Here is a 27,719-nt window from a genome sequence, read left to right on the forward strand (position 1 = left end):
TTGTTATCATTACATTCTACCTGTTTATATGTTAATATATAATGAGAGTATGTTACAGTAACCTAGATATGTGGTTCTTAAATCCCAGAACATGCTAGGATTTTGTTTTAAATCATGCTGCTGATAAAAATGCAGCTCTAAGGACTGCCCAAAACCACTCAAGAATGTTTATGATACATAACATTAATTAACAGGGAAAGAGGCCAAAATATATGTAAAATTATATCCACAAAGTGATCATAAATGTGTTTACATATACCTGATTACTTTGTGAAGAGGTTGCACAAATACACAGCCACTACCAGACACGGTGGTACATGCCAAAATGCTAAACTTGGGAGGTTGAGGCAGGACAGAGAGTTAAAGGTCAACCTAGTGAGCTTCAGACCAGGCTAAGCTATAGAGAAAGACCGTCTCAAAAACCAAAAGTGGGTTGGTAAGATGGCTCTGAGACTGAAGATGCTTGCCACCAAACCTGAGGACTTGAGTTTGATTCCTAGGACCCAAAAACAGCGTCCCACCAGTGAGTTGTCTTCTAACCTTTGCACATGCCCAAGTATGCATGTGCTCACACACTAATGTAATTTTTAAGTAAAAAGGTAATAGCAACAGTGTTGACTGGTCACTTCTAAGTATTATTTGACTGACATCTTGAGCAACCAACATAAAGGCGAGCCTTTCTTCAACTGCTATGCTAGAAACAGCTCGGGGACTGGGAAAAATGGGTGGATTCTAACAACAGGGATGCATCTGCTCACCAAGCAACGCCCTTGACTCTGCAGTGTCTGTTGTGGTGAGAAGTAGCAAGGTTAAACCAGGGGTCCTGACAGAATGTCCTTGCTTTAGAGAATAAAAATTGCCACCAACTACCCATGCATCAAAGTTATCAACTAGCTTCTGGACGTAAAAATCATTTTCTAGCAAACAAAATATACAAGCATCACACAATGTTTTTTTTTTTTTTTTTAAAAGGAAAACACAAGGGAGGGGATGAGAGAGTCCGAGTAAGGAATGAAGAGTGAAGTCTGACTTGGGGTACCAGTTTATTTGACATAGTGCACGATTCAAAGTATCTGGTATCTCAGAGTCAACAAGATATCCCATCCCTCTAGTATAATACACCAAGTACCCTGAATGTAGTCTATTCAAGGCCCTGGTTCTTTTCCCTTATACCTAGAATTTAACAGTTTCTCTAATTAGTACACATTTCACATTCTCTGAAGGCTTGGAGGCGAAGGGGAAACAGGGCTTCAAACTGTCCCTCTGAGCCAAAGGCACTTGATGTTAAAAGATAAGGGACAGTAGAGTCACTCCACAGACATTCCTGTGTGTTCAGAACTCTGAACTTGAGTGTCCCACCACTGGCCCACATGGGATTTGTCACAACAATGTAAAAGACACTGATTTCCTCAAAAGAACAAAGTGCAGTAGGAATTCAAAAGACTCACACCCTACCCTTTCCTGAAAATAATACAGAAGAGGATGCTCACCTTATACGATTAGTATTACCCAAGGTTCACACATGGCAAAAAAATAGCTAAAAAATAATCTGTCATAAATTCTCACTATGCAATCACAATACACTCTGCTATTACGCATAGAATCTGTGGGTTGGAGAGAGCCTCAGAGACCATGTTGTCCATCCCCTCATTTGATGACGGGACAGAGCCCAGGCAGATGAAGTCCTGGACCCCAGGGTCTAAGCCTGTGGCAGAGTCTGGGCAGGACGTCAAGGTTCTCCGCTCTCTCCTCCCTCTTCAAAGGCTCTCAAAGTAAAGCACGGCGATGATCCCCAGAGACGCACCACACGGCAGAGCACGAGCACTGATGGGCAGCAGCAGTTTGGTCACGCGCGACGGGGGGCCTTTGGCTACTGGGCAGACATGGAACTCTCTCCAGGTGGGAACTCTTTATACGAGATCAGTTCCGAGTTTGGGGGAAGCCAGTTGCACATCAGAAACAGTGTCCTGGATCTGGGAAGGCTCCTCTTGGCTGTCAGTCCACAGTGGGCAGGTGGTCGGCGGCACATCGGAACCCCAGGTTGGATGCAGAGCTATCCGGCGTGTTCTGGCTTCGAGCTGCACAGCGGTACCTATAGCAATAGGACTGTAAGAGAGAACACGCCATGAGAAAGCCTGGAACCTGGGCCTAAGGCTTAGGGCACCAAAGTACCTGGTACAGAGACGTCAAAGCTACCTGAAGTCAGAGCTTCCCCCGATTGCCCTCCTAGACACTCAGTGTTAATGCATGCTTGCCAAAGGGCAGCACCTTCAAGAGTCCACCGGCCAGTATTTTTCACCTTAAAGATACTACCTACATAGAATAGAAAGGCCTCTACCACTTACAAACACCAGTTTAAAAAAAAAAAAAAAAAGGAAACAGTAACCAGCCATGGTTCCCATGTGATCATACAGTCAGCAGCCAGTGAGAATAATGTTTTTACATAATATGTAAAACACAGAATTCCCATAACAAAGTGTTAAATTAAAAGTCAGAATATAGAGCTGTATCTATGGTATGGCCTAACCTATATAACCATATGCTAAGGAAAAAAAGGCACTAAAAGACCCACAAGATTCTAACACTCACAATCATTATCCTTGAAAGCGAAAGTTTCTGATTTTTAGCCTATTGTATCAATTTTTGGCATTTTTATCAGTAGAGACAAATGGCAATAAAAGATTAATAACAGCATCAAATATCATGCAATATATTAAACAGCCTGGTAAAAACTAAAGAGTCAGCATAGGAACATAAAACATAAGAAAGGCCATAGGAAAACTGCTTTCTTCCCAATGCCCTGGGAGTATAAATCACAGCAATAATAAAGCTACACATTTTGGGGTGCAGTTTATTTCCTTCTGTCTAATTGTGTAAGAGCAGAGTCTAAGTGCCCACACAAACACGGACACTGCTTTTCCTAGGACATAGCAGGCACAGTAGCAGGCACTTCTGTCTTTTCTTTCTTTAATGTAAGCGCCTAGGCAGAGCAAGCAAGTCAGAGAAGGTGGCAGCATTGTTAAAGGATGCAGGGCTCCAATCTGGACGAGCTGCAGTGTGGTTCCTTTCTTAGCAAGAGTCCACACTCTCGGTGGGAAGGGTGCCATCCTTCTCACACCTTCTTTCCTACCACCAACACGCACACATCCTACTTAGAAACACACTCACACAAACGCACAGGACAAGGATCTGTAGCCACGGACTATTTGACACAGCATTTTGAAAGCTGCCAGATTCCAAAATAACCATGCACAGACAGAACTCTTGTGAGGTTCATTCCCTGATTCAAAGTAACAGAAAATGAAAACAAACTAGTCATCCTGGGTACCATGAGCATAAACTCAAGAGCTGGCCCAGTGAACCCAAGTGCCTGCCAGCTGGTTAAAGAAACTTCAAAAAGAATTGTGTAGAAAATGTTGGAACCTCACATGGAAGAGATAATTTGTAGGAAGGGAAAAAATAGGTCAGCATGCAAGACATTTTTTTTATTCCTATTATTTCTTTTCTCTCACAAAAAGTCAGATGCTTCTAATCTCCATAAAAATTATCTCTGAGGTTGACATGGAAATTCTCTGGTGCATTTCCCCCATAAAAAAAGAAAGACAGAATGCTCTATCTTCTATAGATAATAAAACAATAGCAGCCAATTTTCCTTGTGGACAGCAAGGAACAGAATGTATTACCATTTCTCAGGTAGATAGAAGATGAATTTCGAATGTGCTTGAACTAATAAGAAGCTGATGGTATCTGCGCCTGTGTGACACTCATGAACAGAAGCTCGCAAACATCTGGTAAGGAGTGTGCGAGAAGACACAGCAGAAGCCTCAATGCAGGCACTAGGCTGCTGCGAAATGGCAGAGCTCTGATATTTCTAGAATCAAACTCAGAGAACTTCACGCTCTCTGAAGCCACACACATGCAGTGAATCCCATGCTGTAGCGAGGTCAAGCTCAGGGGAGGCACACTGATGCTGCTGACAGTCTTATCCCACAATGGGACCACACACAATGAAAACAACAAGCATTTCATTTCCTGACCGCCTACTGTATACACCAGAGAAATTTCATTTCCTGACTGCCTACTGCATACCTCAGGAGAAATTTCATTTCTCCTGTATACACTGGGAGAACATACCCAGGTCTAGGCATGGTCCTGTCCTGGTTGGCTGGAGACCACAGGCGTGCGAGAAAACAATGACTACACATCAAACAGTTACAAAACAACCTAATTAATAGAATAACGCTAGTCATTTGAATCCCTAGTGGAATGTCAATGTCTCTAGGAAGTACTTGGCCTAAGTGACACATACATGATTATGACAGTGGTTCTCAGAATGCAATTGTGGTGAATAATGCTGTAACTCTGACAGGACTAAAATCACCAAAGAGATAACTTTAGGACATGCATGTGAGGGATTATCTAGATAAGGTTACCTGAGGTGGGAAGACCCACCCTAAGTATGGGTGGCATCATTCCCTAGGCTGCAGTGCTAGATAGCATAAAAAGGAGGAAGCTAGCTGATCACCAATATCTGTCCCCCTCTGTCTCCTGACTGTGGATACAGTGAGACCAGCTACCCCAAACTATAGCCACTATGACTTTCATGTCATGACAGACAGTACTCTGGAACTGTGAGCTGAAATAAACCTTTTCTTCCATAAGTTGCTTTTAAATTATTTATTCTGTCTGTACGTTGTATACTTCAATGATCCCTAACAGTCATCAGTCCTGTCAAGTACTTCTTTCCACCCAGTGAGTCATCTCACTAGCCCTTAAGTTGCTTGGGTAAGGGTATTTTATCACTGCAACAAGACACCCCCCCCCACACACACACAGCCTGGTGAGTTTGTTCAAATGCACATTCCTAGGCCGTACACCCAGAATGCTGCTTTCATGGGGCTCGTGTGGCACTCAAAAGGTATAGTTCTAACAAGCTTCCAAGTGCTGCCTCATGCTTCAGGTCATGGAGTACATTTTGAGCAGCAGCAATATATAAAGGGGAGTGGCCGGCAGATTAAGTGGCTAGACAATGGTATCAGAAGCATGAAAATGGCAAAAATTAGGCAAGAGAACAGCCAGATCATAGCCCAGTCACATCACAGCAGGGTTATACATTAAATATATGAGAGCTTGTAATACGCCAGATGCAATTCTAGGCATGAGGAATATAATCAGAGCAGACAAACAAGGAGCCTGTTATCAGACAGCTGACATTCCAAGGGAGTAGTCAGACTATAAACAGACTGAAAATTTCAAGACTGCTTCTGGCAGTGGTGGTCTCTGAAGGAAGTAAAAATGGGGAGAGAGAACCAAAAACAACGGTGGATACTTTTTATGGGGGGGGGGGGCTGGAAAGGCCTCTCTCTGAGAGAGAGCTGAGATGCCCAAAGAATTGGAAAACCAGAATTCTAAACACAATGAGCCCAAGATGGTTAATGTAAAAAGCAAGAAATTTAATCAGATAAAGAGATGAACTCACACTACTGTCTCCATAGTCAGAGGAATTTGAACTCCATGCAAATGAAAATGGTGATAAATATTTGACTAATTTTTGACCAGCAAGGGCAAATTTCTGAGCTCAGTGGCTATTTAACCTCAGGCAAAGCCTTCCAGAACCTGAGTCCTCATTGATAAAGTGAAGTTGTCCGTAGAAGTCCACAGAAATTCAGGAATCTGGGTCCTCATTCATAAAATGAAGCTGTCCACAGAAGTCCACAGAAACACTTCATCTTGGTTGGAGACTGAGCTCAGTGTTAGAGCATATGCCTAGTGTGAGCAAGGCCTGCGTTCAATCCCTTGCACCACAAAAACTGAAACACACCAAAACAAACCCCTCCATACCAAAGGAAAACAAGCGGCGTATAGAGAACACTGCAAATGATATGTTTAGTAGACACACAATCTTGGTCACAGAAACGCGGCTTGGCTGACCTCTTCCTCACAGAAACAAGAGCACTACTGTCCAGCTTTGAAGCAGGCCCTTGAGACTGTGTTGAGTGAGGTGAAAAGATGACACCTCCTCCAGCTTTCGACTGTGGATAGACTTGTGCTACACAGATGGAAGGGAAAGGTTTATTGCCATATAAACGAGCAAGCTGAAAGACAGCTCTGGTAACAGAGCACAGGACTATAGTTTTTGTTGGATGGCTTATTCTATATGCTACAAAAGCCAGGCTGCAACAGCTCTGATGGATTTTCAGTGCCTACTCAGAGCAGTGTTGAGAAGGATTCTGCATCAATGATATAACAGACTAGAGAAAAGATCTGTGACTTACGAGATTGTTATTATAACCATAATTGAAAACCTTGAGTATAGACAAAGTAATTAATTCCATTTTGAAAAATATATATTAAAGTACATAAAAACTCATGGCAGAACACCATCTAATAGTTTTCTCTAGGACATAAGACATCTTTATTTTTCTTTTCTAAATTTTATGCAATGAATTTGCTTTGTTGGTATAAGAAAAAGCCTCAAAATCAACAACCACATAAAGGGTTATCATTGGATGACAGCGGTTCCCAAGCCTTCCATTAACCAAAACTACAAAGAACTGAATCCAAAAACAGCAAGTATCACCACAAAAGTGATGAGGGGATGGGGACATCACTTGGTGGTAGAGCATTTTCCCAGTGTGTGCAAGGCCCTGGGCTTGATCCTTAGCAACAGACACATAGACACACACTGACATACTCATGCTTGCACACACCTGCACTCATGAGTACTGAAAAGGTAGGCCCATCACCTGCAAAGAATCAATTCATACCATCATTTTACTTAAACACATCCATTCACTCAGAAAATATTTATTAATAAGTACTTCTCTTAAATTTCAATAATGGGTCACTAATAGAGACACAAATAAAGAACAAATGTCCTGGTTATGAATGTTCTGGTTATTCTTTATATTTTTTTTTGCCTCTATTTTTAGCATCAAAAGTGGTTCTTACAGGAAGTGAGGTCTTTGGGTGGCTGAAAAATGGGTCATTCTATTAATTAAGAATGGGAGTAGTAGGAGAGACTTGCTTCAACCTGATTTGATCAAAATGGCTAATGACTTTGTAAAAGTGGTCTCAGTATCTATGCTAAGGATGTATTCCTGGATCAGGAAACAATCCATTTAAGATAATGACCTACTAGCCTGGAGGATGTGAACTCAATTGAGACAGAAATGTGGTTTTCATGAGAGGAAAATGTTTCTCAGATAAAGGGTATTTTTCAGGCAATTATATCTCATATTGAATAAAATCATTCTAGAGAAGCATGTACCTGAGCCCAGGTCTTACCACTGCTCTTTCAAATGGCACAGACCAACTCCTTTGTCATCTTGGTATCTATCTGGAATTCTAAGGGCACTCAACAAAGAAGTTGTGCACAGACATGTATTAGACAAAATACTCATACACACAAAATAAAAATAAAACTTTTTAAAAATTAATTATAACATTCTTTTTATTTCTGGACCTGTTGTCTTACTCTGGAAAAATTCCGATTCTATCCAGTTTTGTCATTCTATTATTCTCTCTTGTAATAGTTTCTTCATCACTCTGAGCCTAAATAACTCAAGATCCATTCTACAGGTTGATTGAAAAAAGTTAATTATTAACTTGATTCTAAATCAACCATTCATTTTAAAACAGAGTTATAGATAACAAGCCTAAGGAGAGAAAATGAAGTGATTCAAATAACTTAATCCAAAAAAGATTTAAAAAGAACAAATAAGGCAAAGAAAAAAACCAAAATCTCAAGAAACCAATTTCAAACTCAATAATATCAATAGTTGCATTAAATATCATTGGTTTAAAGAATCAATGAAAATGCAGAGATTGAAATAATAAATTCAAAAATTCATATGAAAGACTTGATTCCTTAAAAAATAGGATTATCAGCCGGGCGGTGGTGGCGCACGCCTTTAATCCCAGCACTCGGGAGGCAGAGGCAGGCGGATCTTTGTGAGTTCGAGGCCAGCCTGGGCTACCAAGTGAGTTCCAGGAAAGGCGCAAAGCTACACAGAGAAACCCTGTCTCGAAAAACCAAAAAAAAAAAAAAAAAATTAAAAAATAGGATTATCAGAGCTTACCAAGTAGAAACAGATAATCTATAAAGGCCAGCATCTATTAAGTAACTTTACAATTATAACTTGTGAAAGTTTAGATACAGTTTGAGTGTATTCCCTAAGGCTGTCAAGCAGGTGGAGACATACCTTATGTTGTTTAGAAGTGAGACCTTTTGAGGAAGTGATTAGGATTAAGTAACATCAGTTACGTAGAGTCAATATACTTGAATCTTATTAACTTTATAGGAAGAGGGCGAGTGATCATAAGGAATGTGCACACACATATGCATGCACACACACCATTCACAAACACACCTCATCACTTCCCATGTGATGCCTTGGACCAACTCTGAATACTGCCAGCAAAAATATAATCAGCATATAATGCTGTTCAGCCTTGCATCCCTAAAAACATCCGCCACAATGAGCCACTTTTCCTTGCAAATGTAGTCTGCTTGGGTTTCCATCACAGGAATGGGAGGGGAAGGCTAAAGTCTAGGTCCAAATGTCTTTAATCAGGAACTCTACCAAGAATTTCAGAAGGAAAAAAAAATGTTAGTTTTACATGAAGTCTTCTTAAAAATTTTGGATAAAAAACTGAAAATATGACAATATTTTCCAATTAAATTTATGAACATAACAATAAACCAAAACCACACAAAGATTACTAGGAACAAGAAAAAAAAGGATCTACTCATCATTAAGTATATGCAAAACTTCTCAACAATTTAAACAACTGAATCCAAAATACATAAAAAGGATAACACATCATGACTGAGTGGAATATACACCAGGAATGCAATGGTGGTTTAATAAACGAAAATCAAGCTGGACATGGTTGGTTGCTAATGTGCGATTCTGGGTCCCATAGTGAATTCAAAGTCAGTCTTGGCTACACAGCGAGACCCTGACTCCAAAAGCAACAGGAAAATGAACATCAATCATTGTACTTCATCATATTATACTGCACTTAACTGACTGAAGGGGAGGAAAAAAAAATCATCTCAACAGATGTACAAAAAGCATCTAGCAAAATCTATATTCATCGATGATTAAAAATTACATATAAGCTGGGTGGTGGAGGCACAACACCTTTAATCTCAGCACTTGAGAGGCAGAGACAGGCAGATCTCCAAGTTCAAGCTAGCCTAGTCTACAGAGTGAGTTGCAGGAGAGCCAGGGCTACACAGAGAAGCCCTGTCTCAAAAAAAATTGTAATATTCTCAATCTGATATGAAATATAACAACTATAGCAGTATAATACTTTCAAAAATTATTTATTCCCTATGATCAAGGCTGGGCATGGTGGTGCACACCTTTAATCCCAGCACTAGGAAGGCAGAGGCAGGTGGATCAGTGTGAGTTCAAGGAAAGCCTGGTCAACATAGTAAATTCCAAGTCAACCAGAGCTACATAGTGAGACCCTGTCTAAAAAAAAAATGAGACATGAGCCAAGAAAGGTAGAATATATCCATAGTCCCATTTATTGGGGGGTTGAGGGAGAAAGAATGCTTTACTTCAGGAGTTGGAGACTACATGGCCAGTATACCAAGACCCTGACTCAAAAATTTAATTAATTAATTATGATTCCATAAAGTTAAATTCACCCACATCTTATTAGTAGTGTAGATCTGCTGTCTTTTTCAGCTTCAGCTTTTTAAGACAGGTTCTCACTGTGTAGCCCTGGCTGATCTTGAACTCACAGAGACCCATATACCTCTGTCTGATGGAATTAAAGGTGTGTGCCACTATGCTCAGTTTAATGCAGGTATGAAGCAAGAATTGAGCTAAACTGGATGAACTTCCCACCTGAATCACATGGTCAAAGAGTCTAAATGAAGAAACTCACAAGGATCACATACAAATTCACTCATGGATATCATCTAGTTTCTTGAGGCCATTACCAAACTTTGCTGTATGTTTTCAAAACCTGAAAAGCTTTAAAGATCCTGATGTTTTTGAACAAAGTTTGATAATGTCTCTATTACAAAATCAATAACTTAATTTGGAGTCACTATAGATGGTTTTAAGTCTCAGGACTGAGTCAATTATCATGCAAAGATTCTTGGTAATATTAAACTGCAAAATGCTTCTTTGTACACAGCCAAAGTCAGACCCTGAGTGCTCAAGGCACTAAAAATACATGACTCAAAGAGGAAAGGGAAAGGGTTACATTCTATTTCCAAATTCCTTATGAAAGTTGCTCGTGAAGCACCAATAACTCTGACTAACCAGGAACTGCCAGTCTGGACACTGAAATCATAGCTCATGGGGCAAAAATGCACGTTTACACCCAACACTAGGGTGCTTCCATTTTGGTAGACCACAAACCACCCTCCATTTATAACTTTAGCTTTAATCTCAACAGAGAACTCAGGAATTTACAGACATCTGAAATTATAGGTGTGGTCCTAGACTTAAACATGGGTATAGGTAGATGGCCCACACTATTTCACAGACCAGCAGAAGCCTCTCAACAAGCAAGAGTCAGCAGATTATCTGGCTGACAGCACACAATTCACAAGCTCTGTTTGCCTGTTACTTTCCCCCATGTCTGTTAGTAAATTGAAGACTCCCTTGTCTTTTTCTCATTTGGATGGGAAGAGGCTTCTATCAGCAAAAATGAATGGAACATTTGAGGGCAGTATGTTCTGATAATTTGTGACCCACGGGAACATCTCAACAGTTGAGTAGCATGACTGACCTTATGGCACATGTAGGAACCACCTTTCTTCACTCGGTCTTTACCAGAAGCAGGACCTTTCTATGGATGAAAAGAAATACCCTGTTAGTCTCAACAACATGAATGCTCTTCACATAGTGGGAATGAGTCCAGTTTGTTAGAAGCAGTCATCCAGTGGCTACCTAAACTCTCCACATGTGTTTCTATCCTGGACTCTGCACCTGCACCCATACCCTTCTGAATACCCATGTTCCCAAATGTCCAACTACCTTTCTTCTACAATCCACCCAAATTCCTGCTACTGGATGAAGACTTTGTGAAGACAGAAAGCAATTCTACCTCGAATCTCTGAAGTTTATGTTTTGCCTGGGTGCCTAATAAACTGCTTGGCAGCATCTCCTGCCTCATCACTCTGATATGCAGACTTATCCTGTATTATCACTGTCTTATTCATTCAGATAGAAAGGTTGAGTCATGTTGTTGTTGGTTACCAATTCCTCTGTGCATCACCCAGAATACCCTTTACACAGTTTCAAAAACTACATACAACCATGTAATTGCCAATGTAATTCAGAAGCAGAACACTGTTTTCTTAAAAACTAAAATAAAACACTTTGGACAGTGGCTACTAGGAAGAAAGCACTGTCCGGAGTATTCTGTATTAACTCTTGTGTCATCAAGCATTCCTCTGGAGGGAGATTAGGAGCAGGATGAGGATTCTCACCCAGGCTTTGCTCCACGATTTGTGCTCTGAAGCACTCTACCTTACTTCCCATTAGAAACCAGAAGGGCAGGGAGTTGGAGAGAGCCTAATGTTCACAAGAAGGAACGGGGAAGAGAACAAAGATCCAGACAGAGCAGCCAAAAGGCAAGTCTGTTTCTTCTAGAAAGAACTTCTGACAAAACAGCAATGGAGATGAAAATGCTGAAGCTTCAACTGCCAAGATAAAAGCTTCAAGATCAAGAAAGCTCTCCAAAAGGCATGTAAGAAGTGCCAAGACGCCCCATCAACCAGAGCTGGGGAGTGGGGTGGGAATGGTTTTGTTTTTCCTTTGTTGTTCAAAAAGACAACTAATCACACGGCCATCTGCTCTGTTTACTGAAAATAAGAGAAGCCCGCACAACCCTCTTCCTGGCTTGGTTTTCCCATTTCTAGTTAAAAACATGTTTTTCGATGGCTGTTGAATAAGAGACAAAAGTTAAAAGGGCCATGCACACCTCACCCTCAAACAGGGGTAGCACACTGTCTTGACAATGTTATCAAGGTAGATAGAAGGGTAAGTTTCTTCCAAGCATTTCCAGGTATTTCTACACTGACACACAATCACTGGCTCTCCATCATTCCTTTGCACGTTCAGAGTATTCCCAAGGCCCTAAACACTTAGATACATTGATAAATTTTACCGATTATAATTGGCATACTGAAAATGTAAAAAGTACCAGTGAAGATAAAGGCTAGATGCACAGCTTTTTCCTCAGGAACACCTAAAATTAGACAGCTACTGCATCAGAAACTCTGGATGAGTTTATCAGTGTATAAAAGTAAGGTATTTGGAGCTAGAGAGACAGCTCAGCAGTTAAAAAACACTGGCTGCCCTGCTAGAGGACCCAGGTTCAATTCCCAGCACCTACATAGCAGTTCACAACTATCCATAACCCCAATCCCAAGGGATTGGTGGCCTTCTCCTACTCTCTGTGGGTACTGAATGCACATGGTACACAGACATACATGCAGGCAAAACACTCATACACACAAAACAAAGTAGGAAAAGGGAAGGCATTAATCAAAAATTCAATTGAAGGGCTGAGGAGATGGCTTAGCAGTTAAGAGCACTGAGTGCTCTTCCAGAGGACCCGGATTCAATTCCAGCACCCACATGGCAGCTCACACAACTGTCTGTAACTCTAGTTCCAGGGGACCCAATACCCATGGCAAAAACACCAATCCACATAAAAAAAAAAAAATGACTTGAAGCATGTATAATTACATATTGGCTCCATATGATGGCCATATCTCTTAAGACTTTCTTGCTTGGGAATTCTTGCCTTTGCTTACTTGGGAGGTTGCCACAGTCTATCAAGCCATAGGTTAGTGACAAATCAGTTCTTACCATAATTATCACAGTATGTGCCAGAATATAAGATAAAATAAATTCTGTTTTGTCAAAATACATCTAAGAACAAGAATGGGTCATTCACCAGTGGGAAGATGTGACAACAAAATTTCCCTCTCACTGCTACTCCAACGACCTAAGGTTGCAGCTGAAAAATATGTCACTCTTCATGGTGGCACAGCACTAAAAGAACCATCACAGGCTAATACAACTATAATAGCCAACACAATCCTCATCCTAGGTGACTGCTCAGCTACTTGCTATAAGTAAGATTATTTTTCTTATAAACAAGACATAGGATTAGGTACAATGGTTTGATAGGCTTACCACTTTGCTAAAAAGGCAGGAAAATTACTAAGAGGACACATGTCTTAAATAGTGACCCTAAAACATATTCAACAGAGCCTTAAAAGGTTACTAATTTGAGTTGCTGGGATGGCTCAGGAATAAAGGGGCTTGTCACAAAGCATTTATGAACTGAGTTCAATCCAAAGGACTTACATGGAAGAAGAGAAAACTGACGCCTGCAAGTTGTCTTCTGACTTCCACATACCCACTGTGGCATGGGTGTGTGCACACATAAACATACAAACAAAATAAATAAATGGGCTAGTGATGGTATCTCTACTTCCCTATCCTTAGGTGGTAAGAGCTTTTGCTAAAGACACCACTCACTTTGGGAGCGGGACATAGAGAAATCAACCTCAAACTGACTAGTAAACTCTACTGAATGGCTAGCCTACGGAATGACAGAGGTGCTATCAAGGCTGCTGGGGGGAAGAAGCATCACTGGTCTTACCTAGTGTGGGAACCTGATGCTACAACACTAACCTGTTGGCCAGATGTGCCCATTAGTACAATACTGCCATGATCCCTAGGGAAGTAACCAACTGCTTTCTGATTGGCTGTGAGCCTAGCTCCACAGGAGGAATTTCATGCCTGGTACTGTACACCTGGTCAAAAGTCCATTATTGAGGAGATCACAGGCCTTAGAAGGAGCCTATGTTTTTGTTTTGCTAAATGGTGACACTTTCACGCTGCTTTCTAAATACTGATGTTTATAGCCATGGATTTGTGTTGCTCTCATATTTGGTCAGAGAGGATTCTTGTGTAAGACCCGTAACTGGTGGAAGTGCACAGTGTGAGTAACTGTGCACATGTCATCTACATTAGCTTGCCACCATCCGAGGCACAGGCAGCGTCACAGAAGAAAGGAAGAGTTAGCAGATGGCAAGAAGAACTATAACATGCTGACTTCTGGAGATTACAAGGATGTTGAATGCATCAACTCAGTTTCATAAGATGAAGTCAGTCAAAATTCCACAATGGATCAAGGAAGAGTCCTCCAGACCCACTCTACTCAAAGAATTAAAAATATTTTAAAATTCTACATTTTATAGATACATGCTGAAGTTTTAGGTAAAAATCATATAGCACTTGGAATTTCTTTTAAAATAATATAAAGGTGTTTGATTAAACTAGACTGAATAATTGCTAAAATAGAAGCTTTACAACATGTCACAATTCTGTTCCTTCTGGCTTTGGGTTAAGGTGAGCTACAAGAGACATCTCCTGGGAGGCCTGGACGACAAGAAAAACAGGAGCTATAGTATTTTCCTGTTCAGAATACTAACATGAGAAGATCAAGCAGATCTGCAGCTGCTGCCACCTCCCTCAGACCATCCATCCATGCTTCAGCCCCTGACTCCAGGGCAGGTGTGCTCTGGGCTTGAACATGAAGGACACTCGCCCTGTCTATAGGAGTCAGCATCTTCAGAGTTGAAAGCAGTGAGAGATTAGCAGTTTCAGTCTGTCTGCATGACTTCAGGTGACAATCCTAAGAGCCAGATTTCCTTTGCTCTTTCCAACTAGACATGCATATTCTTTTCCAGTTGTATTCTCACAGATCTCAGGGAACCACTTGAAAAAACACCACTATTTCATAATCCAGTGTACATATGTATGACAGTATCAAAAATGAAACTGAAAAAACAGCATTACAGCCACTCTGGATGGTAAAAATTCAGTAATAAGTGCATCTTACACACGTACATGTGCACATGCTCACTAGTGGTTGGTTCCATCTCTGAATAATGACTGACAGAGTTATTAATCACTGAGTCTGAGCTATGAGGTTCTCTACTTTCATTTATATCTCAACATTTTCAAAGTAAAAAACTTAAAAGTAACATTTATCTAGGATGCCACCAAGAAGAGTCATTAAAGAACTATTCACAACATTGCCTGAAGAAGAAAGAAAAAAGAAGTTAAGAGGCAGGGATTGTGGGTCTTTAAAATTGCCATTCATGAGTCAGTTATCAAACTCGTTTAATAAAAATTGGGGAACAGATTCAGTGTACTAAAAACTGTAATTCTCTGGCATAATAAGGTTCTCCTTTGTACACTCAGACAATTCATTAAAAATTTTAAATGTATCTTTCTTTGTGTTTACTGTCTCATTATAAACAATGTAGTAATATAAACATAAGAATTCTCCAAAGCAGAAAATAATAAGCTCCTAGAAGGTGCCCACAATGCTCTAAGTAACCCCTCACCAATACCCCAATAAGCAACCCCAATAAAACTCACTGGGACACACACACACACACACACACACACACACTGTAGCTGGGAGGAGGATGGGGATAAGAGGGCAATAGGGTGAAAATGATAGTTGTGTATGTATATGAAAACATCATAATGAGGCAGGTGGTGGCGGTGCAAGGCTTTAATCCTAGCACTTGGGAGGCAGAGGCAGGCAGATCTCTAAGTTGGAGGCCAGCCAAGTCTACAGAGCAAGTTCCAGAACAGCCAGGGCTACACAGAGAAAACCTGTCTCAAAAAGCCAAAAAAAAAGATAATGAAACTCATTATTGTATATAATTGATACATACTAGTTTATATTTAATTTAATATACTAATTTAAATATTTAAAACTAAGTAAAAATAATGAAATAAAAGAATGAGGCTCTGAGGAAAAGATCAACCACTACATTGTAGATGTCACCTGTACAAGCATGGAACATCATGTGAGAACACTCCAGTGGTACTCAGATACTGGCTGACAACCCCAACGCCGATGGCAGAGTGTGAGGGGAACAGGAAAGGTGAGGCAGTTCCAACCACTCCTTTCTATCATAATGGAAATTAGAGCTTAAGAGAAAAGGTGGAAGCAGTGGAGAGCAAGATCCATGGTGTTTGAAACCGGAAAATGTCTTTGATATCAGCCAAACCACATGCTTGTAGTATGGACTTTTTGCCTCTAAGAAAATAAAAAGAGGGATCATGAAACTATTTGAAATTTCAAAGAGACTTTTAAAAGGCCTCATAGATTTCTCTATGAAGTATCAGCTCAAATAACCCAGACAGTTGCCTAGAAGGCTTGTGTTCTTCCTATACAGCACTTCTTACCAGCCTCCCGGGAACACTTGATTCTCTCTGCCTAATATGTCTGGTCCCACTTGTTTGTGAGACTCTTGTTTACCATGCAAGATTCACCTCAAATGTTATCTCTGGATGAAAAACATGGGCTCAATCAACTTGGGTTCAAACCCTGCCTCCAACACTGAATAATCCTTTGGGATAGTTATGCAACTCCTCTATGCTCCCAGGTCCCTCTTTACAAAACAGAGCTAATAATGGTCTCTGCTTCTCTGGACCAACGTAGGAATTGAAGGCGATGTTTAGGATGTGCTGAGCAAATGACAGACAATCTGTGTCAGGCTGACGATACTGCTTCATATTATTAATTTGTAACTAACTCAGATTTCCCAAAGGCACTCATGAACTTAATAGCCCTAGCAGTATATAACTTCAAATTCAAACCCACAGAGACCACTTGATCTAGTTTGTCTGATGCTCAATTCCCAAATGGAGTTGTCCAAGTCCTAATAAAATTCATGATATGCTAATAACCCTTGTAGAATAAAGACAGACTGTTCTATACTATAATAGAATTAGCTAGCATCACAAAGTACAGTCTCACTATTGTGTCATTAGATTTAGTTAAACTGAACTTTTCATCAGTAAAACCAACATAGAAACCTGTGAGTCATAGATAGCAGAGTTAATGTCACTTCAACATAAATAAAAAATCCAAAAATATTTGCCTTCATACTAAGGTCTCTCCACTAGCCTACTTTAAGTCATATCGTAAACTGAAATTCAGAAAAACTGAAATTCAAAATTTTCTACTGGACAAGGAAAGATATTCTTTATTTTAAAAAATATTTAAACAGCAATTCTGTGACTATCTCAAAATATCTCCCAACCCTGGGAGAGAATCTGGATTCCACCCTCTCTTTCCCCTCTACATCCAACTAACTAGGTCCAATTAGCTTTACCTCCAAAGGAGAGCTTTAATGAATGTCAGCTCATCATCTCCATGGCAACCTCTCTGGTTCAAGCCACCATCATTTCTCACCAGAACCAACTACAATAGCCTCCTAACAGGCCTTTACAGATTCTAAAATGGTACCTGGTGGGAGCCCAATAACATTTGTAGAACAGATAAAAGATTGGCATTGTGGGAAAAAGTCAGGAATAAAAAGGAATGCATAATATATGACTCCATTGATCTAAAGCTGGAAAAAGTAGCAGCTAATCTGTGCTTTCTAGAAAGAGGATCATCGATTGCTGGGGCATGAGACACAGAGAAGGGTGGAGTTACAAGGTGGCACAAAGAAAGCCTGCAATGACTAGTGTGTTCGTTATTCTGATTGGGATGATTTCATGGATGTTTACCAAACTGGATCAAAATGAACCTTCAAACGCATGTAATTTATTGCATAGCAGTATCAGTTATACCAAAATAATGCTGGGAAGCTGAGTTGCTTGTTAATTCACTTGTTTTGAGCCTGGTCTTACTCGGTAGCCCTTGCTAGCCAGGAACCTGTTATGTAGACCAGGCTACCTCAAATTCACAGAGATCTGCCTGCCACTGCATCCCAGGTGCTGGGAGGTGTGCTTGCCCAGCCACAACTAGGGTTTTTGTTTTGTTTTGTTTTAAAGAAAACAAAAAACAGATAATGATAAAAGTCAGAGTAAGTCATAAGTCAGTAATAAAACAAAGTCATTTTCAGTAAAACATAAAATCTGAAGCACATTACGGCAGGGGTCTCTGAAAACACCATAGCCAGCAGACCTACACACCTCCTACACATTACTAGAGGCAAGAAGAAACAAACACAGATCCAACAAGATCCACTGTGAGCTGATAATTAGTAAAGCGGAGTATTAAGAACAATGGCTTAGCAGATTATTTTTTTTCTACTTTTGCATGTTTGGAATTTTCTATAAATAAGAAAAAATTTAAAGTCAAAAGACAAAAAAAAATGAAAAGATAAAATTGTGTCTCACATGACCCAAAATATTAGTCATCAAAGACTTCCTTAGAAGTTTAACTGCAGACGAATCCAGAGATTACAGGGGAGATTTTATCCTCCACTCCACAGCCTTGAGAAGGGCACCGGCCGCACTGAAAGCTAACTTGCCCCTGTCCTGGTTGCCTGAGTGCTGGAGTGCCTGGCACACTTGACTTCTAGGCAAGTCTTCCAGTTGGCAAATGCCGTGGACTCCTACAGGCAGGGTTCCAGCAGCCCAAAATTCAGGGCAACAAAAAACCATCCCACTGCCTATCTGAAGGTCTCCCTGCACACTAACATGCAACAGAGGTATCGTGAGTGTGATTATGACACTTGTTCTGCTCACCTACTCCTACAAGAAACTTTTTGAGTCATCTCTGCCAGTTTCTGTTTTTAAGGAAGGCCTCATTGTTACATGGCACGTTGTCTCAGCCTCCTGAGAGTTGGGATGATAGGTATAGGCCATCATGCCAGCCCACACCCCCTTAACCCTCTGACACACACCTCCACCTTACCCCCCACCCCCCCACCCCCGCCTCTTTAAAGAAAGGCATTTTGCTTTCAAACATCCATAATGTAAAATCAACTGACGACTGCTGATTGTTCTGCATCACAGTTAGTGCAAGTCCACTAAACTTTTTCATCTCACTTGATCCCAATGATGATCCAGGAAAGCAGGAAGTATCATTTTAAGGATGAGAAACTTGGAAATCCCTAGAGATGAAATGTGTGTCAAGCACTAGTCTCATAGCTAGCAAGTCATGAGCTGGGAGGCCAAATACCATGGCATCTTCAGACTTACTGCACTTCTAACCAATCAAACATCTTGTAAGCTTCACAGAACCTCTTCCTAAGGTACAAAGTAAAATGTCCCAATAATTCTCTTTTATACTCAGTATTAAACACAAACAAAGGATTTTAAGGGTAAGCAGACAAAAGCATTTCTTCAAAGAAAGTTTTTTGAATTATGTGAAATGTTACTCATCCCCTAGGAAAGGATTAATGAAAAGGGTATACAAGCTGGGCATGGTGGTGGGTACCCTTAATCTAAGCACCTAGGAGGCAGAGGAATGAGGATCTTTGTAAGTTCGAGGCCAGCCTGGTCTACATAGTGAGTTCTAGGACAGCCAGAGCTATATAATGAGATCCTGTTTCAAAAAAACAAAAACAAGCAACAACAAAAAAGAAAGAAGGAGAGAAAGGAAGGAAGGGCGGGGGAGAGAGAGAGAGAGAGAGAGAGAGAGAGAGAGAGAGAGAGAGAGAGAGAGAGAGAGAGAGAGAAGTGCATAATTAGGCTTAGTTATTGCAGGAAAAGAGGAAAGAGGAAGTGATGTCCAAGAAAGGTCAAAGGTGGAGGGAAAGCCAACTTAGAACAACAGCTTATCAGACACACAAACCAAACAAACAGCTTCTCTTATTTTCTTTGTAAAACCACCGAATCCTGTGGCGGTAAATTATCCTGTTTGTGAATTGAATGAGATTAGCTATTTCCTTCATGCTATTTGTTCTACGCTTGCCAAGTCAAAGAGGAAGAGAATTCTCAAAACTGTATTCAAGTTGTTCACACCATGATGGATGGTTCTCCATTGTCTAATGAACTTCAGATCTTGCTTCTGGAATTATGTGCAAAATATGGTATTTAACATAATAACTCTAATCACAGTATAAGCAGCATAAAAATAAACACGGAGGTTGATGTATATCACATACATTCTATATCTAAGTATTGTTTTAGATGTCTTAAAATTATAAAATGACCATTTATTGGTTATTCTATTATCATTATTATAAGACAACTGCACACTTTATTATTAAATAGAGAAATGATTAAAAGACAAAGGAAGAACTATTAACAATTGTGCCAGTACAAGCAGTATGGGCACCCAGTCATCTGCCCCATGTTTCAAATGAAGAATTAAGGATGAGAAAAGGTGAGGAGACTACTAAGGTCCCAAGCAGGTAGAGGAGTAAGGGTTCCAGCCCAGGCTGTCAGGCTCCACTAGGTCATGTGCTCTGTGTGAGCCACCTCATACAGCATCATATTTTTGCAATAAATGACTCTGCTATCCCAACTGAGGGGACTTTCCTTTACAGATTCCTTTCAGGAAAATACTTACAACTCAAGGGGAATTGCGAGGGAAGAGTTCATTTTTTAAAGGACATTGATGAGCTTCACCTCCCCACCTTCCCATTTGGGAGATGGGGGTGAGAAGGGGTCACTATATCCCGGGCTAGCCTCAAACTTTTTATATATAAAAAAGCTAGAATAAGTGGCCATGGGAATGAATGAAAGAATGTACAGGGCCGGGGAAGCCTGAGTCACCTGGGCGTCCTATTTCAGGCTAGGATCTGGAACGGGGATAACCTTATAAGACTAAGATCTTAATCTGTGGGGTATGTGCTAACGGCCAGAGTTGCAGTTTATGTTAGAACTAATGAGTTGATGATTACCCTTGGTGCTGGAGAACTGGCATAATAAAATGACATGTATTTCATGTCAGGAAAAGCACATATATACATATTTGATGTCTGAAGTATCAGAACTGGGTGTGATGGGACATGTCTGTAATCACAGCACTTAGGAAACAGAAGCAAGGGAACTTGGAATCTGGAGCCAGCCTGCACTACATAGCAAGTTTGAAGCCAGCCAGTGAGATATACTGAAACCCCTATCTCCAAACAAAGGAGAAGAAATGAAGAAGGGGATGAGAGAAGAAAGAGGAAAAGGAGGAAGAAGCAGGAGGAAGAAGCAGTCATGGCAGCTATGACAAGTGACAGGAAAAAAATGAGACATACTAGCATCTCCCCTCACAACAACTCTACCTCTATTTCTGCCATATAAGGCTGGCGCCTTGCCAACACAAGCTTTGTTCTGTTCTCCAATTTATCATGTGTTCACCAGCATCTGAGACTGGGGATGTCAACAGCCATTTACTTACTCCATGGTGACTATGCTATGCTTAATGTCCATGAAATAACTGTTGGCCAGAGATTTGGAATTTGGTAAGCAAAGGGAATGAAGGTCAAAAACAAACAGACAAGCAAAAGATGAAAATCATCACTTTAAAATCTTATTTCTATACAAACACTCAGTCAGCCTTGGTCTTAAAACAGACTGCAGACAGAAAGTAACCATACACATCTGCAGGATAAGCTGGACTGATGGCATCCCAGGGCAGCCACCACAAGGACAAGGAACTGGGACCACAGGGTCTAGTCTGGGCTCTGGGCTCGGTCCCACACTCTTGGTCTTGAGTTCCTCACTGGTAAAATGCAAGAGCTACAGAGGAATGCTCTGAGGTCCTGCCTTCACTACCATTTCATGGGAGCTTGTAGATAGATCCTTAGATAAGCGCCTTTATCATTTCATTGCCTCCAGAGAACTTTCTTCTATCCGTTCTTCCAGAGACAGGAGCTAGCTACTTCCATTTTCTTCAGAATGCCTCAGGAAGGGTTTCCACTTTTGTAGCCACTCCCACAACTACCAGATAGGAGGAAGAGAAGAAAAGTGCAGCCAGGCTCCAAGAAGATGATTTAATGTTCTAAACTACCCAGCAGCAAATCCATCCTCACTGTGGTAAATGAGAGGTAATGTTCAAAATTAAGGACATCTAAGTGCTAAAAACCAGTCAGCCTAAATACAGAGGCAGCCATTGCTGAGAGAAAACAAGTCACGGATTTCTGTACCATGGAAACTCCTTTTCTACCATCTACCAAAAGCAGTACAATGCTCTGTGGACTATGTCTCCTAACATGCAGCAACTTCTTCAAGCTCAGAAAGCTAGGGAGAACTCTTGGGTATATACCCAAGGCACGCTCAATCATACCACAAGGACACTTGCTTAACTATGTTCATAGCAGCACTATTCATCATAGCCAGAACCTGGAAACAACCTAGATGCCCCTCAACCAAAGAATAAATGAAGAAAATGTGATATTTATATATACACACAATGGAGTATTGCTCAGCTGTAAAAATCAACATCATGAAATTTGCAGGCAAATGGATGGAACTAAAAAATAATCATCCTGAGTGAAGTAACCCAGACTCAGAAGGACAAACATGGTATGTACTCACTCATAAGTGGATACTAGATGTAAAGCAAAGGGTAACCAGACTACAACCCACAGCCCCAGAGAAGCTAGGTAATAAGAAGACCTTGACAGGGATGCATGGATCACCCTGGGAAAAGGAAATAGATGAGATCTTCATGAGCAAACAGGGGGCGGGGGGGGGGGGTAGAGAAGGAGGAGGGGGGATGAGAACATGAGGGAAGAGGATAGTTGAGCTAGGGGAGGGACAGAGTGGGAGAGCAATGAAAGTGGTATCTGGATAGAGGGAGACATTATGGAGTAAGGGAGAAACCTGGTGCTAGGGAAACTCCCAGGAACCCACAGGAGGGACTCCAGATTAGACTACTAGCAATAGTGGAGAGGTGCCTGAACTGGCCTACCCTGGTAATCAGATTAGTGAATACCCTAACTGTCATCACAGAGCCTTTATCTAGTAACCGATGGAAGCAGATGCAGAGATCCACAGCCAAGCACCAGGCTGAGCTGTGGGAGTCCAGTTGAGGAGAGTGAAGAGGGATTCTATGAGCAAGGCGGGGGGGGGGGGGGGGGGGGGGGCGGGTTCAAGATCATGATGGGGAAATCTACAGAGACAACTGAACCAATCTCATAGGAACTCACGAACTTTAGACGACAGCTGTGGAACATGCATGGGACCAAACTAGACCCTCTGCATATGGGAGACAATTGTGTAGCTTGGTTTGTTTGAGGGGCCCCTGGCAGTGGGATCAGGATATATCCCTGGTGTTTGAGCTGGCTTTCTGGAGCCTATTACCTATGATGGGATGCCTTGCTCCTAGATGCAGCGGGGAGGGGTTTGGTCCTGCCTCAACTAAATGTACCAGGCTTTGCTGACTCCCCATGGGATTCCTTACCCTTTTGGATGAGGGGATGGCGGGAGGTGGGGGGTGGGGGGAGGAAGGCTGGAGGGGAGTAGGAGGAGAGATGAGTGGGGGATCTGTGGTTGGTATGTAAAATGAATAAAAAAATTTCTTAAAAAAAAAAAAAAAGAAAGAAAGAAAGCTGGGGAGATACTGAACACATTTCCTTGTCTGCCCAATCGCAGTGACAGTCACACTAAACTATAGAAAAATCAGTTTCCTTCACTGTAAACAATGCATACATCTGAAAGGAGGTGACTTCCAGTTGAACCCAAACCAAACCACCGACATCACAGGGTACTGGCTACTTTGGCTTAAAGACCTGCTCCAAAGTCAATCACTTCTACTTCTCAGAATAACTCTGTGAGAGCCTCAGTCCTGCAAGCAAGGTCAGACAGGGTTCTAAGCATCCCTTAAAGTGAAAAGCATATACAATCCAGTTTCTCTAGGGACTTGACACATTCTCATGTAACCTTCTCTGTTCTACATGATACATCAGCAAGTTAAGGGAGAATATGGCAATTAACTTAAACCAAACGGTATTTTAATTTAAACATTATTTTCAAAGAACTACTTAAAGATTCCCATGATTTGATTTGGATGATCTGAAAGTGGGTAAGTGCTAAGTGCCCAATTCTGGGCACAGTCTCAGTTGATGAGACGCTGTGTTTACTTCCTGTACTGGGTATGAAGTGGAGGCTGTCCATGGGAAGAAGTGTTATTTATAACTGCATGCTACCAGATGGCATAGCTCTTCTCCACATTTCTAAAAGAGTTCAGAAAAAAGCTCTTCCATGTATTAGACTTCAGAGTAAGGTGTATGCTTGAAGCTTACAAATATTTCTTTAAAATTTTGATTACATCCAAAACACCAGCTATAATTAGCATTTATGAAGTGCTAACTACATACCAGCCTCTACACTAAACATTTTTTCAAAATACCATGGAAACCTCTCAGTAATCTGGAAAAAGCACAACTCTTTCTTTACTTTTTTCAACTACATTGGTTTACTTCCTGTTTGTATGGGCACGTATAGGTGAGCAAGGCAATGAAACACTTGGAATGTATGTAAGAGCTCCCATGAAATGGGAGTGGAGGCAGGCCCTCAGAGGGTCCCTCTGAAGCACCTGAACTCAAGAGTGAGGGTCAGAGCCCAGACTAGACCCTTGGTCCCAGCCCCTTGTCCTTGGGGTGGCTGCCTGCGATGTCATCTGTCTTGCTCATCCTGCAGATTTCTCTGGTTACTTTCTGTCTACAGTGTGTTTTAAGACCAAGACTGACTTTGTGCTTTTGTAGAAGTAAGATTTTAAAGTGACCCTTTCCATGGCACACATGGAGGTCAGAGGAAAAACTTGAGTCTGTTCTCTCCTTCCACAATAAAAAATCAAAGACAGGCATCAGGTTTTGTGGCATCCCCTCTGAGCCATCCCATCAGCCCATAGTACCATTCCTTCAGTGACAGACAAGGAAGCCGAGTGAGTACATTCAAAACTTGCCTCAGTCTATTCAATTAGTGGGTGGCTGAGCTAGTACTTAAAACAAGATCCGACTTTAAAACTAAATGCTTCCAACATTCATGGTATACTTCCTCCCTACATGTGACTAAACAGACACACATTTGTGTGTGCTTAGGTTTGTTCACTTATTTTTACTTTTGAAATATCTGCAACCTTCATGAAGTAAAGGGGCTGTGTCTACAGAAGCCCAAAACCTTACATACAAATATGACAAGGGTAGACTGCTGATAAACTGATGAAAATACAAACATTCCAGTGTATCTGGAGGGGACCGGATCCAGGACTTCCCGAGGAACTCAAATCCACGTATAGCTCAATCTCTAATGCAAAACGGAGCAGTGCTGGCATATAACCTACACATCCTGCTGTGTATTTTTCAACATCTCTACATTAATTATAATTTCTAATATAACACAGACACTATGCAAATCTCTACCATACTACATGGATTGGGAAATAATGACAACAGAAAGGTCTGGAAAGTTTTTGGTATAAATTTTTAATTTTTTTCAATGGGTAGTTGATGGAACCCCTGGATGCAGAACTTGTTGATACCAAACGCCTCCTCCATGGACTCACACTAGAGTGATGTGTGATGTACATATACCTGTATTAAAAATGGGCCGGGCGGTGGTGGCGCACGCCTTTAATCCCAGCACTCGGGAGGCAGATGCAGGCGGATCTCTGTGAGTTCGAGGCCAGCCTGGGCTACCAAGTGAGATCCAGGAAAGGCGCAAAGCTACACAAGAGAAACCCTGTCTCGGAAAACCAAAAAAAAAAAAAAAAAAAAAAAAAAAAATGGGTCTAGAGCCACGCCAAAAAAAAAAAATTACAGCATAACCTGATTAAGAAGAAAAGATAATTCAACTGTTCTATTTTCTCATCAGGCTTTCTTTCCAGATCCTTAAGGGAAAGAACAAATGAGTCACATTGTGGCAGAGGGAAGGCACTACAAGTCAGCTCTAGAAATGGAAAATGACATACTGTTACTTTATCATTCATTAACAAGTTCGTTGCCAGATTGTAAAAAAACAATTCAATTTGCCTAATCAGAAATTTTAATAATGACTTAACAGAAATAAGAGACGGAGAAGGCAAGAAGGCCAGGAATCTAATTTCAAGTCTCCAAATCTTAGAAACTGTAGGCATAATTTACCGCCTCTCTTTTGCTTTTGGAAAGAGGCACTGCATGACACAGCAATTCATGCCTCCTAAATTATCTTGCATATTCATAACACTTCCTGATCTAACATATGTGGTTTGTGATAAAATATTACTACAAGGAAGTAAGTAGCCCTTCGTATTTTGTGTTTGAGATAACACTTAAGAGTCCAGTAAACAGCAACAAGTCTGGGGGTCAGGAAAGCTAGAATTAAGCCCAGACTTCAAATGACATTCAAAAGTCAGGCTGAAGTCTGATCTTCTCATGAAAGATGTTCCCAAGACCATAGTCCTACTTTCCTATCATAGTCTGAGGGTACTGTGTGTGTGTGTGTGTGTGTGTGTGTGTGTGTGTGTGTGTGTGTGCGCGCGCGCGCGCGCGCATGCAGTGAAGAAGGAAAGGAGATAGATGATAGATGATAGACAGATAGACAGATAAAATGAGTGAGCACTTGCACGCATGTGCTTGAGAAAGCACTCTAATTCAGGGAGAAGAAACCTCTGTCAATACAGCCACTTGGACTTCACTCTCAACAAAAGCACTATACAAGTTTACATGATTTTGTGTAACCCAAAATACAGAGCTGGGTACATGTAACCGCTCAGCGGTAGACTGCTTGCCCAAGCATATGTAAGGCCTTGGGTTCCACCTTAAACAACACACACACAGCAAACCAAAACAGATTTTACCATCAGCTACCTTGAGGGATACAGGCTGTTAAGTCCAAATTCCCCAAACTCCAAAAAGCAACCTAAATATCCATAAATGGGCTCAACCTGGACTATAGGAGGATTTCTGGCAGGTACATAAAAACCAGCTTTCCTCAAGAACTTGTGAAGCTGCTTGCCCTCAACAAAAAGGGTCATTTTCCTTACCACTGGCAGAAGGGACAAATGGCTACCTGTGGTGCCTATTAGCATATCAAAGCTTACACTAGCCTCTAGGTTCCCTCAGAGTCACAAGTACCTGTCGCACAGTACAAAGTCCATGCTAGCATCTACCCCTTCTCACCTCCTTCCCTACCCTAAACTCCCTCCAGTGCTCAGGCTTCCCTTCACCCAGCTATTCATTCTCCTTATAACCTGGCTATTCTCTCTCCCTCTCCCTCCCTCTCACTTTCCCTCCCTCTGATCTGCCCCTGCTTCTCTCCTTGTATTTTCTCTATTCCCTGCTGTCCTCTCCTTTCTCACAGATAGCCCTGGCCATATCCAGTCTGTTAGGCATCTTCAGTCTATTTATTTCTCTCTCTGCTCTGGGCTCTTCCAGATGCCTCTGGCTGTTCTCTTTCTCGCATACCTACAATAAAAACCTTCCCTTTAACCATGGAGCACTCATGCCATCAGTTTATACAGAGAGGCGAGCCTGGGCTGCATAAGAACTTTTCTCAAACTAACAACCAAAACAAAAAATCAATTTACACTAATAATCTATAAGCTCAAATGGAAGACAACTTCTAACTGAATGACATGGCTGTTTTCTGTAATGATTTCATTTCTGGTTTATCAGTAGTGAAGGGAAAGTGTCCATGAATATGAGTCGACTCATACATGAGAAATTATAAAGAAAACATATTTTGTAGGTCAGAATCTACACATATGCTAATCTCTGTTGACTATGATGTTAGTATTCTGACCCACCCCTTGGAAACAAGCCCCTTAGGGCCGCCCTGTGTCCTGACATAAAAGCATCAATTCAGGAAAAAAACCTTCCCTTTGCCTCTCTCCTCTCTCTCTCCATTTCCATGAGGTGCACCCTCGACCCTCTCCTCCCCCTCCCTCTCTTTCTTTCTGCCTCCCTCTTTCCCTATCTTTCTCTTCATCTCTCTATTATAATAAACTTATCTCCATGTGGATGCAGTGCCTGGGGTATG

The 27,719-nt window shown here is 41.2% G+C and overlaps 1 protein-coding gene across 2 annotated transcripts in view; it reads right to left on the minus strand.

Moving 5' to 3' along the window:
• Nucleotides 1-1,024: 1,024 nt before the first annotated feature.
• Nucleotides 1,025-27,719, minus strand: part of Sumf1 (sulfatase modifying factor 1) — an 85,510-nt gene continuing 58,815 nt past the window's right edge. The window contains exons 8-9 of one of the 2 annotated variants that reach the window (XM_006996263.4): nucleotides 10,762-10,821; nucleotides 1,025-2,106 (exon numbers count right to left, since the gene is read on the minus strand). In XM_006996263.4, coding sequence (XP_006996325.1) covers nucleotides 1,996-2,106; nucleotides 10,762-10,821 — 171 coding nt within the window. In that variant the 3' untranslated portion in view covers nucleotides 1,025-1,995. The remainder of the gene's footprint in view (nucleotides 2,107-10,761; nucleotides 10,822-27,719) is intronic. The other variant, XM_015989609.3, reaches the window with a different exon arrangement.

This window comes from Peromyscus maniculatus, chromosome 3, assembly GCF_049852395.1.
Source record: "Peromyscus maniculatus bairdii isolate BWxNUB_F1_BW_parent chromosome 3, HU_Pman_BW_mat_3.1, whole genome shotgun sequence".
Classification (NCBI taxonomy): domain Eukaryota; kingdom Metazoa; phylum Chordata; class Mammalia; order Rodentia; family Cricetidae; genus Peromyscus; species Peromyscus maniculatus.